The following is a 14,797-nucleotide window of genomic DNA, read 5'->3' on the forward strand; positions in this document are numbered from 1 at the left end:
GGAGTGAATTTTTTTCTAACTCGTCCGTTTAAAAGTAATTTAAAGGGGTGCTATTATGGTATTTGGAGTTTTCTGAGCTTTCTACAGTGTTACAGTGTTGAATCCTCATCAGACATGTGAATGGCACTGTTTTTTATCACCTAAACGCATGTTTGAGTTTGAGTTCCAGCACTCTCTCTGTTTGGTTTCCATAGCGACGAAAAACGCATCGTTTTACAGACTTTTTTCTACTTGGAAATCCTTGTGACGTCCTGGGGGATAAGGTTTGGTGATTAGTTACCTTCTACTGGTTAACTAGGGCATGTACAAATACATCAGGCGGGTGGAAAACGTGGGATAAAGTTATTTCCAACGATGGCTGGTGAGTTTACCAAAGAGAGACATCCTGCTGCATTCGTTGCTGTGGGTTGCTGTTTTCCACTTAGTTTTCAGGCTCTGATTCAGGTTCCAACATGTAGGGCTGTATGCTATGTGTTGACATTGTATTTTTTTTTTAATTTTTTTTTTTTTTATTGAGTTCATATTAGCCTAATCCTTCTGTTTATGAGATAAGTTACAATGACGGCGAAAGCAGGTGTGGTGCGCGCTCCCGATGTAGTGCAGCGGAGGAAGGCGGGGCTGAATACGGAAGAGTCTCAATCCACTCATTTTGCCCACAAGCTGATCTGACAGCCTACGGAGAGGGTCGGTCTGAAGTAAATAAAGAGATTTGGGGCAATAACTATCAATCCTAGCCCTTCTGGGTTCAGAAATAAAAATAAATTAGCCTGAAATGCACACAGTTCCAATTTAATCTCGACGTTCTGCATATTTAGGGGCGTGTCCTTTTGATTGACAGGTACCCAGCCTCCCGCTTCAATTCAGAAGAATGTAGAACAACCGCGGTTTTTAGCCAGTTAACAACGTGACTTAGCTTTAGCCTGCTTACCTCCGTTAGCTGGTTAGCTCCTGTTATCTCCAGGTTAGCTCAGTTAGCTCTTAGCTACGGAAAGCAAGAGTTCGCTAGATGTCAATCATCCACCATGACGCTCACAGCCCCCCTCTCAGCTCCACCTCTTTGCCCATATTTGTATTTTCTGGGCAAGACGACACACATGCCTCTGCCAAGATGGCGATGGTAGGAATCGCCCATCGAGCTTCAAATCAGCTCTTCAGAAACCTATGGGTGACGTCACGGAGGCTACGTCCATCTCTTTATATACAGTATGAATTATATGAATTTGACCCAGAGTTTTTACAGTCTCAATTAGTGCACGCTCAAATAAAAGTGGCAGCGTTTGCAACGTCTTCCCAATTGCAGACATGGAGAAATCCTGCGGAGCAGCCTACTGCACCCTTCTTCAGAAACACAAAGAATTTCTACATATCTTCCCCACCATATGCTACACAGCAGGTAGGAAGAAACAGACTTTAGAACAAGTCAAGACCACGTTCAAAAACATACTTCAGAGTGGTCAGTGTCACGGTTTTATTTCTTCCTCAAAACAATACATCTATCCCTAAGAACGGCTCCTTTCACGATCTGCAAACTAATATTGTCAGAATGTGAGGAACATTTTCCAAGACAACTGATTTTTCAAGCGGTATTGCTTTTGTACTTACTGATCTCTAATCTAGTACATAACCTGCTCTGGATCAGGTTAGCCGTTCAGCCTGTTACCATGGTGATTTACACCAGTAAGAAGTGAACCAGCTATATCATACAGATTACACAGGATTGACCCTAAAGTTACCGGGAAAACAGAAAATCCAGCTTCATTTTAAAGGTCTCTCCTAACTCTTCTCTGTTAGAAATAGCTGACAAAGATATCAAATAAATCATAGAAGACGCAGAGAGAGCACAGCCCTGGGTATTTATGGAGCTTTGCTCCGTCTGTTATCTTAGAAAGCCGCAAATATTTCATTGGTTGCATTTCAAATATACACAAATACCAAGAGGAGCACCAAGTGGCACTGAAACACTGCTGTTGACAATATTCTGTACACATAAAATAAAAACCAAAGCAAAGTGTCTTAATCCTTGGACTGTTTTGAACTGAACCCCTTATTGGTGTAAGAATTGCTGGGTAAACACAGTTAAATCACAAAAATGTAGCTCACCGCTTGAAGTTTCTTCTTGGCAGCCTTGGCCAGTTCTGAGAGGTCCAGACTTAATAAAAAGAAGTGAAAAGAAAATGAATTTTAAAAAACAAAAAAAAAAAAAGGTCAAACAAGCATTATTAACATGAAGAAAGCGACAGAGCGGGAGGGAGGGAGTTAAACATGGAAATGGCTACACGAGCAAGAAGTGAGGAGGAAGAAAAGGGGTTTTTTTTCTATAAAGAAGGGACCGGGTAAGTAGATACTGGTTGGGAGGCAGTGGGTTTAAAATTGAGACAACTTGAGTGAATGATGACTACTGGTGGGAGCTAAAATCGCTGAAAAATAACATTTGTGGCATCTAAATCTCATCTTGATCCTAAATCTTGTACCTTAAAAGCTTTGACAAGTTAATCTGAAATTTAATGTCTTGTTTAGTTGCTGTGTTTTAGTAGAGAGCACATAAAACTTAAATTCTCCAGCAGTGATTCTCCTAAGCACATTGTTCTCTGTTTTCTATGCTTTATCCAACAGGATAGCTTTATGTTTCGAAGAAGCAACAGCTCTATCCCAAATAAACCGAGCATCTCTGATGCACAGGAAGGGATGGGGAGAGGGGGTGACAAACAAGGGTCTGGGCAGTAGAGAGGATGGTCTCATTGGGAAGAATGAAATAAAAAAAAAAACAGAACAAGGAAAGTAAGGATACCTCTGTGTTGGGCACTTAGGACGAGCTCTGGCTCCACCAAGCGCAGCGAAATGGAGAGAACAGAAAACAAGTGAGAAAAAGAAAGAGACAGAAAGAAGAGGAAGAAAAGCCACATCAAAACAGCTTTAAATTGTTGTTATCGAGAGAACCCATTCACCAGTACAGAACAGATGCAAAGTGGAGTTAGACGGCAGCTCAGAAGCAAGATCCATTTCAGTAGCAAACAGGTGTTGGAGTTCGGCTATTTCATTAAATGGACTATTGGGATTTTCTTCTCTCCATCCTCCCCAAAAAAAACACCCCCAAACATCTGTACATCAATCTGCACATTCAGTAGTTGGACAAGTTTAATGAAGACATCTTTGTTATCTAGCATCTTTGTGGATGGAGGGAGGTCCAAATGCTTTGGTGACACCTTGTGGTCAGAAATCTAAATTACACTGTGACAAATTACATCAACACAAATTCATGTTTGTGTGAGGCAACAAAAAGAAGCAGCAGCCACAGAAGAATGTCAACTTAAGCTGCTGAGTTATACTCCTATAAATGATCTTTTATGCAACCAAGCCAAATTGTCCAGGCGATGATGGTACTGAGTCAAACACACACATAAAAAGAAAAAGATCACATGATCCATACCTGTCTGCCATTTGAGGAATGATATAATGACCGTTTTTGTGATCTAAAGAGAAAGAACAAGACAGAACGTTACAGAGGTTCATCTCTCTGCATGCAAGCTGCAAAGCAACCAATACAAGGGGTTACCTGGACGCCGGCCACACAGGTAGAAGGCTAGCCTGTCTGTTAGCTCGTATTGGCACTCGACCAGACGCTCTGCCAGCTCTATATGACCCGCTTGCCTGTATCAGACAAATACGTGCAATTATTCCACAGATGTTCAAAACACAAAGACAAAAACTGAGCGTGAACTTATTCGTTTGGACTTGCACAGAAGGGTTGTGTCATGAGACCGCTTGGAATTTTTCTAAAGTGACAAAAGGAAAAAAAAAAAACAAAAAAGAAAAACATGGGATTTTTTTTTTCACACTTCATAACAAAACCTATTTGAAAGAATATATAATACTACAAGAAAAGTCAGTAGTACTGTATGAATCCAACAGGACCTGGTGTGATGAAAAGAAAAAAACTTAACTATCAAATCAAATAATCAGATTGAACAAATCAGAAGCGGTTTTGTAAGTTTTCTACATGCTCTGAAGAATAACTCATTTCAAAGGTGACAGCAGGACCGGGTCTGCTGTACTCAGGACTAGTGCCTTACTTAATTAGTGTTATACTTAATTACTTACTTTGACATTTATTTGCTGTATCAAATGCCATGAATAATTAATAGTAACGATCAATGATCATTATTTTCCAAAACAGCGTGTGTCTGAACGTCTTCACTAATTGTTCTGTTTTTCAGTCCATGTGAGCTGCAAAAGAGTCCTGCCGAGATAAGTCAGGAGTTTTTACCCTCAAAAACAGATTCAACCATTGTTGTCTTATATATAAATATTTTTTGGGGGGTTATAAGGGAAAAAAAAGACCAAGGTGTCATTGTGGAGGACAACCCACCAGTGTCTAAAGCAGGGCATAAAACTTGTAGTGAAAGAAGGAAATACCACATGTAAGCTAACCACCCACTTCAGGGGCTAATGTTATGGTGAATGCTGGGTTAAACTCAGTTAGGTGGAAGTGGACAAGTGGAACACTTATATTACTAGTTGTTAAGTCATTTCTTATCATGTAATTGTGTATAACTTAGGTTGGGCTTTAAGCCAATGTGTCAAGTTAAGCTGGCATGAGCAAGATACCATTTTTATCCTCAGTGTCCAATATAACTAGTATTAGTATTATCATTATCTGGTATTATTTCAGTTTCAAACAGCAGTGATACTGCTTTGGCAGCATAAAGCTACCTGGATATTTTTCCCTGTGTTTCTAAATTCTCCACTCAGGTTTAAAAGAAATATACAAAACCGTTTTTGTAATGCAGTTTACAGACAGAAGCCCCCAAGTCCAGGTAGAAGTCCAGTACCCTTTTCTATCCATTTACAAAGCAGAGGATGTTTAGCTGGAATGGGACTTTTTGGTTGCTTTATTGTGATGCTATATTTAGCATTGAAGGATAGAAATAAACTAAAAGAAGTCAAGAGAGTCCAGACTTCTGCAAGCCATTGTACTTTTTTTGTTTTTTGCCAATGACGATGGACCTTACTGTTGAGTTAAAGTGTTCAGAGTTGATTTTTGTGTTGTGAAATTAACACATAATTGTGATAATACTGAAATTGTGACTATTTCTCAGAAAAACGTCATACAAAGCAAATCTTTCATTGTGACATCTGTGTTGTAATGTTCAAAACATCTAATAAAATGACCCTTATTTGCCTTTCCACAAATAGAATAAATACTTACCCAGTCAAAAACTCTGTTTTAATAGATTTACAAGCGCTGTAGAAAATTTTGTCCAGAGTAGAATATCCTAAATCTTGTGGTTTTTCAGTCAGCCTTGGTTTCATGTGGTATTAGTCCTCCAAAGTCACTCTCCACGCTTATCACAAATTGTAAGCCAACTTGAACAAAGTAAAGTCTCTGTCTCTCATCATCCATACAGGGCTGCATCCTTACCTGGCATAGTCCATAGGCGTGCGTCCATTTATATCTGGCGCTCCCGGGTCTGCACCATACACCACCAGAAGCTCAGCCTGCAAGATCTGGCCGGCCTTGGCTGCCACATGGAGTGGAGTGGTACCTTTCTCCTGGACATCAAGAGGACACACACATGCACAAACAAATGCAGTCAACAGAAGAAAAGATCAAATAAAAAGTATCTTTTATTTCTAGATGGTGAAATTCAGCGATTAGATTTTTCTGACCGGGTGGAAGAAGTTGGCCAAAGCACCGAGAGACAAGAGTCGAAGGCATGTCTCTAAACTCCCCGTTCGCACACTCGAATGAAGTTGCTGGCAGGAACAAAAAGAAAGAAGAGATGAAGTGAAGAAAAACTAGAAAGTCAAGCAGCTCTTAACTCTTATGGATGCTGGAGTCCCACTGCATCAGAGATCATTACATTTCCTGCTGTGTCATCCGGAAACACTTCCTGCGGGGGACGTTTTCACAACTAGGAGTGTGGGTGTGTGTTTGTATTAGTGCACATACATGTGGTTATAAGCATGGTGGAATAAAACAACATTTTGTGCTTGGACATGCTGTTCCACATGCATAAATATTTTAAACTCTTCAGCATTCCTGAACATCTTACTCTTCAGCAGGGAATGGAGTTACGCAATTAGACCCAAAGATGTTTAAACACAATATTTGTTTGCAATTTAACTGTCAAAAAAAAAACCCCATCACATTGCATGAAAATGGGCCTAATGTGTAGTTTCTTGGCTCTAATTATTGGGTATTTCATGTTATTTTCAGATGTACAACCTGTTTGAAGATTTCACATCATCCAAAAGCTGCTTGATAGGCAGGTAAAAGTCATTATTTCATTTTTTTCCATATTCAAAAATTGGCAATAAAAAAAAACCAAAAAAAAAAAAAAAAACCTTAAAGTTGACTGTAAGGGTAACATCTGCATTTGGAGGCTACTGCAATGAACCCACTGTGTGCAGTCAAAGCAGATCTCTGAGCAAGTGAAACAAACCATCTTTAGACTGCAAAAAACCAGACAATCAACCAGAGGGTTAGCAGGAATGTTAGAAGTGGTTAAAGTAACATTTTGGGACAAAAAAAAAAAAGCTGAAAATCTACTCAAAAGAAAAAGCGGTGGTTGAGCACAGGATTCATTGTCTGGTTAAAAAGACTATTTACAAGCCAAGTTAAAAGGACAGGATTTAAAGCCTGATTGACATACTGCGGAAAAATGCTGGAGGTTGCAGACAAGCGGCCCAGATTCAGGGCAGACTTGAGTTTGATTGGCTGTGATCAATCTTTATATGTGAATGCTTAAAAGATGTCATTTGAAAAGCTCGCGGACACATCCCAGACTCCAGTCATATGTCTAATTTTCTGGGGCAAGAGAGAGTTTGGTGGGTCGCAGCCAATGAGAGCACAGGAGACAGAATCAGGGGAGGCATGGGAGGAAAAAGCCTGCAGAAAGAAAATAAGACTAATAAATAAACTATTTCCAAAGCCTCGAGAATTTCTGACATCCCTTGTCATAGACCAATTCTGCAGTGTGAACACACTCTCAGTATGGATCAGAAGAAAGGTGCGCCATGCCGTGTGAACACTTTAATGATCTGATGACAATGAACTCAGTCTGAACTTGGCTTTGAGAACATTTTCCAGGAGTCAGGTGTGTCATTATCCACGTATCTTAAAGAGAAGGCTTCCCTGGGCAAATTCTGAGACTTAATCACCGCATGCCCGACACCTTTCACAAGCTCAAGACTCAAAGGTCAGATTTGACTTTGTCAAAAACAATTTTTTTTTAACACAACTGAATTGTTTGTTGGACAACTGAAGCTAAGATCAACTTGCAACAAAATGACAGGAAGAAAATAATCATGCCATTAATAATCCAGCCGCAGATAAACAAAACTTGCAATAAACTATTCATCACTAGTGAAAAATGACCTAAAGTGTACTCTGAATGCATCTCCAGAGATTTGGAGGACAGGTGAAAGTCAAAGTCTTCACAACAAAACAGGCCAATTATCTGATCGCACTATGACTGAGGAACATTTCACCTGCTGAAGACAAATACAAAGCCAAAAATATCCTGCAGAAAAAAGGAGGAAAGCTGCAGCACCGGCAGGGCAGAAAAATGTCCCTGCTGATGTCAGTCGGTTCCAGACTTCTGAAAGTCGCTGCAGGAGTCTCAACAAACTACCCTGTTCTTCACAGTTATGTTTGATCCCTTATAAAAGATATCTGTACATATTAATGAACTGAAATTCTTGTACTTTTCTTTTGAAATAATTGAAAAATGTTATACTTATCCCAGCTGGAAATTACAATAATGTAAATGCAATAAAAATTAAAGCTGAGCTTCTTCAATTTTAACTCATTTTCATGATTACTGTCATGTCCATATCTACTGGTGAACAACTACAGAAACAAAACAAAAGTCCAAACATTTCCACATCCCACTGAATGTGTGCAAAGATGTCATAATACCAGAAGCATTCAGGCCTCCTCCAGTTTTCCTGTCCTGTGTCACACAGTATAAAAAATGGTGAGCATGCTTGCAAACCGACGAGGTTAAAGAGTTTCTCATTCCTGATGTATCTGGTTATAACTCCAAAACAAAATGAACATGTTTTGTGCTTTTAAAGTACAACTGCATTTCCATAAACGATGCACATCCAACGCTACAGCAGTGAAATACTGAGCTCTCACCTTACTGAGATCCTTGGTAGTGACCCCATCATCATCGCGGCAGGGAAGCTTGTGTACAAATGCCAGCATCTGGTATTTGGCTCTGATGAACTCAGACTTAGTGGGACTAAACAGGAAGGGGGGGGGGGTAAAATGATTAGTAAAAATCCAAATCTAAAAATGTAAACAACAACTTTAAAGATGACAAAAAGTGGAGAGGTGTGTCATTGTAATGTTAAGAACTGTGAGCTTGGCATCTTTCCAGCAAGGTAAAAGTTTTGAGTGTATGGGCTTCTGTTATTTTTGTACTTTATAACCACAAAGCTTGGTGGAGAGTAAAGAAATTCCCCCTCAGAGACAAGTGATTGTCACAATGAACAGAACAGATGAGATGCAACCTATTTCCTGCCTCTTCTATACCGTTAAAACGCAAAGAAGCTTAAATGGATAATGTAAAATGTTCTTCCAGACTGGTAGAATTTTAATGTAAATATTTCTCCTGCAAATCTAGTTACTCTTTTTGTGACTGTTCTTTGGAGATATTTCAACCTGAAAAGCTGCGCAATGTGTAATGGAGCAAAGGGCACTATGAGAGCAGAACAAGAGTCATTAACAAGGCATTACAGACTGAGTGCAGCTGACAAGATAAATTCTCTTGAAGAGGAGGGAATAATTTGTGTGTTTGTGTTACTCTACACATCGTAAGCCGGTAGGTTATATACTTACTGGACCTTGTCCTGAGGGTTTGGTTTCCTCCGACCACTCTGCACCTGTGCAGGGTCCAGAAGACTGTGTTCCCATATGGAGTTGGCTCCATTACCGGCCAAGGTCTGAACCATCTGAAGAAGATCAGAGAGCTGACTCAGTGGTGGCTCATCATCAAAAGTAAGTAAACAAAAAAGCAGAAAATTGTATTTGCAAACCAAATTTAAAGAAAAAATGTAAAAAATAAATAAATTTAAAAAAAAAAGAGCTCCAAGTGTGGAAGTTTTGAATCTTTCAGCCAAGTGCTCGGTCTTTGCTTTGCTTTAATTTCTTAACTGTACCTGCAGTAGTGTAGGAGGCCACCCGCTGTGCCTCAAGTGCTTTACTATAGAGATATGGCGGCCTAAGCTGCGGTGGACCGAACAGCACTCATCGCAGATCAGGACCCCTCGGTTGATGCTGGTCCACCCTGGGTCTGAGACAAACAGACACACATGAAAAAAACTGTCATGCAAAACAATGCACTGCCTATTAATTATAAGGCATTTTTGTAATTGAATTAAATACATGCATTTTTGTTGGCTAAAAACTTTGGATAACAAGCAGAAAAAATTCCTTCCTGCTGATTTTTGTCATAAAACTGCACTGTGACATAAATATTAGATTGAAGTATGGTTGTTCCCGTCATTCCCAGTATGGGGAAATTAGGTGGTCAAAGATCCACCTCTGACCACCATCATTCTGCAGCACATCCAACAAACAGCTTCCTCAACCGGTTCAGATGTTTCTTTTCTAACAGAATTAAAAACAAAAAAAGTACAAATGGTGTTGCTGCAACTGAATTCATACACTTAAGTCAATATATACCCATCTGAATTCAGTCAATTTAGTCACCTTGAGATAAACAGCTGGTGGTGAGTTTTACAACAAAATGATGTCACAATGGCAGCAACAGTCAACCCTCAAATGACCTAAAATGAGCCAATTTTAATGAAGGCATTTCTGTTAACTCAGCATTTATACAAGAAAATAGAGACATCTCTGCAAAATTATTGTGGTCATCAGGTGATTACGTAATAACCGACATGGTGAACAGTGACCCTTATCCTTGTGCGTTACCTGCATGATCCGAGTTCACATTAAACTCAAACATGTTTGTTTCTTTTTCTGTTCAAATCCCAGTAAGAAATGCAAGACAAAAGACATGTATAATATTAAGACCTCGACATAACAGATGACTCAAATCAGCTCTGACCTTCTTGAGAGCACTGCCTCACTGACGTTAAATGTCACCTGGCTTTGTCAGTAGTCGGAGTTTTCTGCTCCAATATTTGGCATTTGTTTCATGTAATTGGTGCAACACTGGCAGGAATCCAGGGTGAACATTATCTTGTTCTTTTTTTCTCTCGCTTAACTTGTTGATGACTCTGCAGACTCCAGGATTCTTTTAAAATCCTGGACAAAACAGCGAACTCTCTCAGCTGTAACAAGCACCCAAAACTTCCTTCTAAATAGGAACAAACGATTGTGTGAAGACGGGATGTCACCCAGCTAACATTAAAAGTGTAGTCATAGAGTCATGTTGACGCCCTTAGGGCCCTGATGATGCGATGAGTAGCTCCCAAATAACAACACACTCAGACATCACAAAAAACACTGATGTTATTTATGCACAAATAACCACTATCTGCATTAGTCACTCTCAGGCTGGGATAAAAGTGTCTCGGCTTAGGGTATTAATGGAGCTAAAACAGTCCATCATTTGATGAAATGACAAGCTTCCAAGTTTTTTTTTATTTTTTTTTATTAATTTGCCTGCAGAAAAAGTAACAGCGAATCCAAAATGGCTTTGATGAGTGCTTGTATGACCCAGTAATTTGCCTAGTTTAGAACAGTAGCCCACAGGCTTTAAAGGCCTGGCTACAGCAATTTTAATCCTTAATCTGTGTAATAAATATCAAAACTCCCACAGTCTTGGCCATCTGCCTTCCTGAGTTAAGATGATGGTTAAACTATTAAGTTAGGAGACCTGAATAAACTATTAGCATAGCTTTATTGGGCGACTCGCAGCAACTGTTCACTAAGTACCACTTAAGCCTACATGAAGCATATCCAATGAGTATTAATGGTGCATAACGAAAAAGTCATAAAAAGCTATTTACATACACACATTTACAGCAATATGGAAAGTGCATCCTTCTTCATTTCAAAGGATTTGCTCATCAACACACAGCGGAAGCTTTTTTGGTCTTTGGCGGAGCTTAAAATTAGATACAACCTCAGGTGAACAACAGCATGTGATGTATTACACATTATGAAAAGACGAAGCCAGAATGCAGAAAGAGCATGTAAAAAAAACAAATGCTGCAACCACAGAACTGACAGGGTCCATACAGCAACAGCGAGGTGCAATGAGTCAAATGCATCTGATTATGAGATCATTGGAAGTGTGATTTTTTTTTTTTTTTTTTTGTAGTTTGTGTTTCTGGAGCATTCAGGTTAATCTTAATATGATGCAAAGCAGCAAATATATTGGTAATGATTAACAGATGCTGCCCATCTATCTTTGAAAGGTTATGAGGGCATTTTTAAACAGTGGAGAAAATGTTTTTTGGTGAGAACAAGATTATTCAAAAAGGAGAAAAAAATGAAAAACAACTTTTTCTTTCCGGGAATTGGAATCCTAGACCATATAATGTTCAGAGAAACTGCAAAAAATAAGAAAAAAACACATATGAGCTATATCTCAGAGTGCAGACCTCAGTCAGAATTACAAATGTTTAAGTTCTGAACGGTACAATAAGAAAAACCCTAACTTTAGTCCTGTTTCAAAGGGCTGCCAGAAGGAAACCTTCATCTGAAGCAACGTCGCAACACAATATGTCAGCACATACATCTCATAACAAATGTAAAGCATGTGGCAGTTATGATTTGTGCTTGTTTTGCAGCCGCAGAACTTGCCCTGCTTCCAGTATCTTAAGGGTGAATTCACACCAAGATATTCTGGGGGGATTTGGTTTCGATTAGGCAGGAATTTCTTAGAAAAGGCACAACTTCATTTGGTTCGGTTCACGTTGACACTGGACTTTACGTAAGAGGACCACACCATCTACACAGTATCACAAATTTACAACTGTTTGGTAAGGGTGGCATTGCCTGAAATGACCGACAAGAAAAAAAATGTTGGAGTAGAAAGAAAACCTTGCCCATCCATTGGTCAGGACTGAAAACCAAAATCATTTCCTTTCAGCTGTCTAGTCCACCACAAACACAAACAAAAAAAGAAACACCAAATTCATGCAGCCATGAGGTTTCTGTTTTTATAGACTTTACATAGTTTTTCAAAAGAATCTGCCCAGAATGAGAGCAGGAGAGGCAGCAAGGATGTTGCACGACAACACGCTTTACAGCACACATGTTGAGCTACACTCTGCCTTTAGTTTACCCAATGGTTCATGTTCTTTTACACTGGAAGTTGATCACACCCGTTTTACTTGCAAGTAAACACTTTTGATATTTTTTTATGCCAACCACAGTTCCCACTTCTCCAAATGATCTGTAGTATCTATGCAAGTGGACCAGGGGTCATTTAAAGGGCACCAAACAGCACCAGTGTGAACAATGGACAATGAACTCTTCTATATACCTGGGTAAATATACCAAGCACACCAAGAAGAAGAAAAAAAAAACAACAACACAAAATTGGTGACGAAAACCTCAGATTTAACTCCGCCTGGACTGATAGGCATTTGTTTATTTTTTCGCCACATTCGAGTGCCAAACCGATGTGTTTATTATGTAATGAGTGAGTAGCGTCGTTTAAAGATTATAATGTGAGGAGGCACCACATCGAGAAGTTTAGTTTGATATTACCTTTTTATGTTTAAAGTAGAAAAATAGGCTCTGACTGGAATTTTTATTATTTTATTTTGTGCATTTGCCCTTGTCATGTGGGACTGAATTTAAAATACAAAAATTAATAAACTACTTATTTTTCAAAATATGAATGTCTTTTTTATTTATCTATTTATACTGATTTATTTTCCCTTACTTTATTTACTGGCTCTGATCTTTTTTTTTTTTATTTTAAAATCTGGCCCACTTGAATATCTAGTTGAGTAGCCCTGCTGTAAGGTCTCTATATGGCTAATTCATGAAGGACATACACATTTCATAGAGCCCAATATTAACAGCAAGGCAATACAATCACTGCCAGAGTCTCAATTCTTTAGAGTGAATCACTTATAAATGGACTACAATCGCGATGACATGATTCACTGTTGCTATAAACTATCCACATTACCATGGGGCAATATGAAAACCCTCCGAGGCTTGACTAAGGACTGGAGTGTTAGTCGTGCTTGGCAACCATGGCTTTGAGTTATCCCCTTGTATGATACAAGGCTGGGTGGTAGGGAGGTGGCCTGTCACCAAAGGCTGGGTCAGCAACTTGCAGGTCACACTGCATGTGTGCAAGTAGCTATAAGGAACAGCTACATACATCCAGAAGATTACACAAGAAATATATAGCACATAATAGGCCCATTAATACAACAAAGAGACCCAAAATTGCTTTCTGTTCTATTATGCTAGTGCTTTAACTAAAATACACAAATTGAAGCTTCTTTTGTTTTTTTTTGTTTTTTTTAATAATAGAATAGAATTAATTTGTCAGAGATAGAGAACATTGATTATTCTGTAAGCTGTTAAGGTATTTAAGGAAAGGGGGTCAAGCTTGGGTTGGGTAAAGCTTGTCAGATTATGATGAGGGAAAAGCAGCAGAGGGGAAGCAAGGCAAGACAAATCAATGATGCATGTCAGTAATGCTATAAAAATCGACTGATATAACAAAAACACAAAGAGAGACCATAACCGCAACTAATGTGACTCGTAATAATCAGGTAAAAGGTGTAGCTTGCAAGGTTTGGAAGAAAAAGCAAGGCTTTACACACAACTATCAGAAGGAGCACATGTTAAGAGAATTCCTGCTGAAAAAGATGTGCACATGAATAAGCAGCTAAAACAGAAAATCTTGATTTAAACATGAGAGTATGTGAGGTGCAAAACAAAATAGGGAGACAAGGGGTATAAAAGCTGTTTTGGCATAACTTCTATCAAGTCTTTCCATCAGATATGGCTTTTCAAGGTGAAACTAACTTCCAACCATCAGAAACCTAGAAACATAATTAATCTGGCAGGTAAAGACAGCAGCTATCATAGCCTTGTGATAATTTAGACAAATAATTTCATTTGGGACTTCTGTCAAGTTAACTCAGTGTTTTTCAACCACTGTGCCGTGAGAGATCGTCAGGTGTCCCCTGAGAAATTGCCCAATTTCACCTAATTGGTCTAAAACGCAGCTCTGTGTTCATCCAAATAGGTCCTAGTCTAGGCCGGATTATCCAATGGGCATTATGGGCACAGGCCCAGGGGCCCATGCCCACTTGGGGACCATGTGGGGCCCACGTAGAGAAAACACCAGCAGTTTGGACATAAAACAAAATGCATATAAAAGCCAGATTGTTACACCACAGTCTCCAGTGTGTTGCTATTGGTACTACTGGCTGAGAGATGTCAGAAATGTCATTTCACAGTGTATCATTTACAATTTTCACAATGTTGCGATGGGGAAGGAGGCCCCTGGAACACTCTGGACCCAGGGGCCAATGCACTTTTAATCCAGCCCTGGTCCTAGTGAAAGATAAAAAAAATTCCTTCTTGTGTTAATCTGGTTTATATTCAAAAGGGTTTGACGAGATGGACTTTATATTATTAATATTGACTTTTAAAAAGAGAAAAAAAAACCAAAACAAACATTTAGGTTTGTGGTGTGCCTTTTGATTTTTCAGTGAAAAATAAAAGGTTGAAAAACACTGCGTTAACTAGCTCCTGTCAACTCCCTTGGCTTAAATGGCAAAACTCTGGTTTTAAATAAGATGGTTATAAAATAAAATTCCAACCTATTTAGTT

The 14,797-nt window shown here is 39.1% G+C and overlaps 1 protein-coding gene across 1 annotated transcript in view; it reads right to left on the reverse strand.

Annotated features, from left to right (window-relative positions):
- LOC306760697 (ARF GTPase-activating protein GIT1-like) overlaps positions 1-14,797 on the reverse strand; it is a 28,031-nt gene that overhangs the window by 12,320 nt on the left and 914 nt on the right. Inside the window, exons 2-9 of the mRNA XM_079246661.1 lie at positions 9,169-9,302; positions 8,849-8,961; positions 8,144-8,249; positions 5,668-5,754; positions 5,420-5,550; positions 3,554-3,648; positions 3,428-3,470; positions 2,101-2,149 (exon numbers count right to left, since the gene is read on the reverse strand). Of these exons, the coding sequence (XP_079102787.1) occupies positions 2,101-2,149; positions 3,428-3,470; positions 3,554-3,648; positions 5,420-5,550; positions 5,668-5,754; positions 8,144-8,249; positions 8,849-8,961; positions 9,169-9,302 (758 nt within the window). The remainder of the gene's footprint in view (positions 1-2,100; positions 2,150-3,427; positions 3,471-3,553; positions 3,649-5,419; positions 5,551-5,667; positions 5,755-8,143; positions 8,250-8,848; positions 8,962-9,168; positions 9,303-14,797) is intronic.

This window comes from Telmatherina bonti, assembly GCF_933228915.1.
Source record: "Telmatherina bonti genome assembly, chromosome: 9".
Lineage (NCBI taxonomy): Eukaryota > Metazoa > Chordata > Actinopteri > Atheriniformes > Telmatherinidae > Telmatherina > Telmatherina bonti.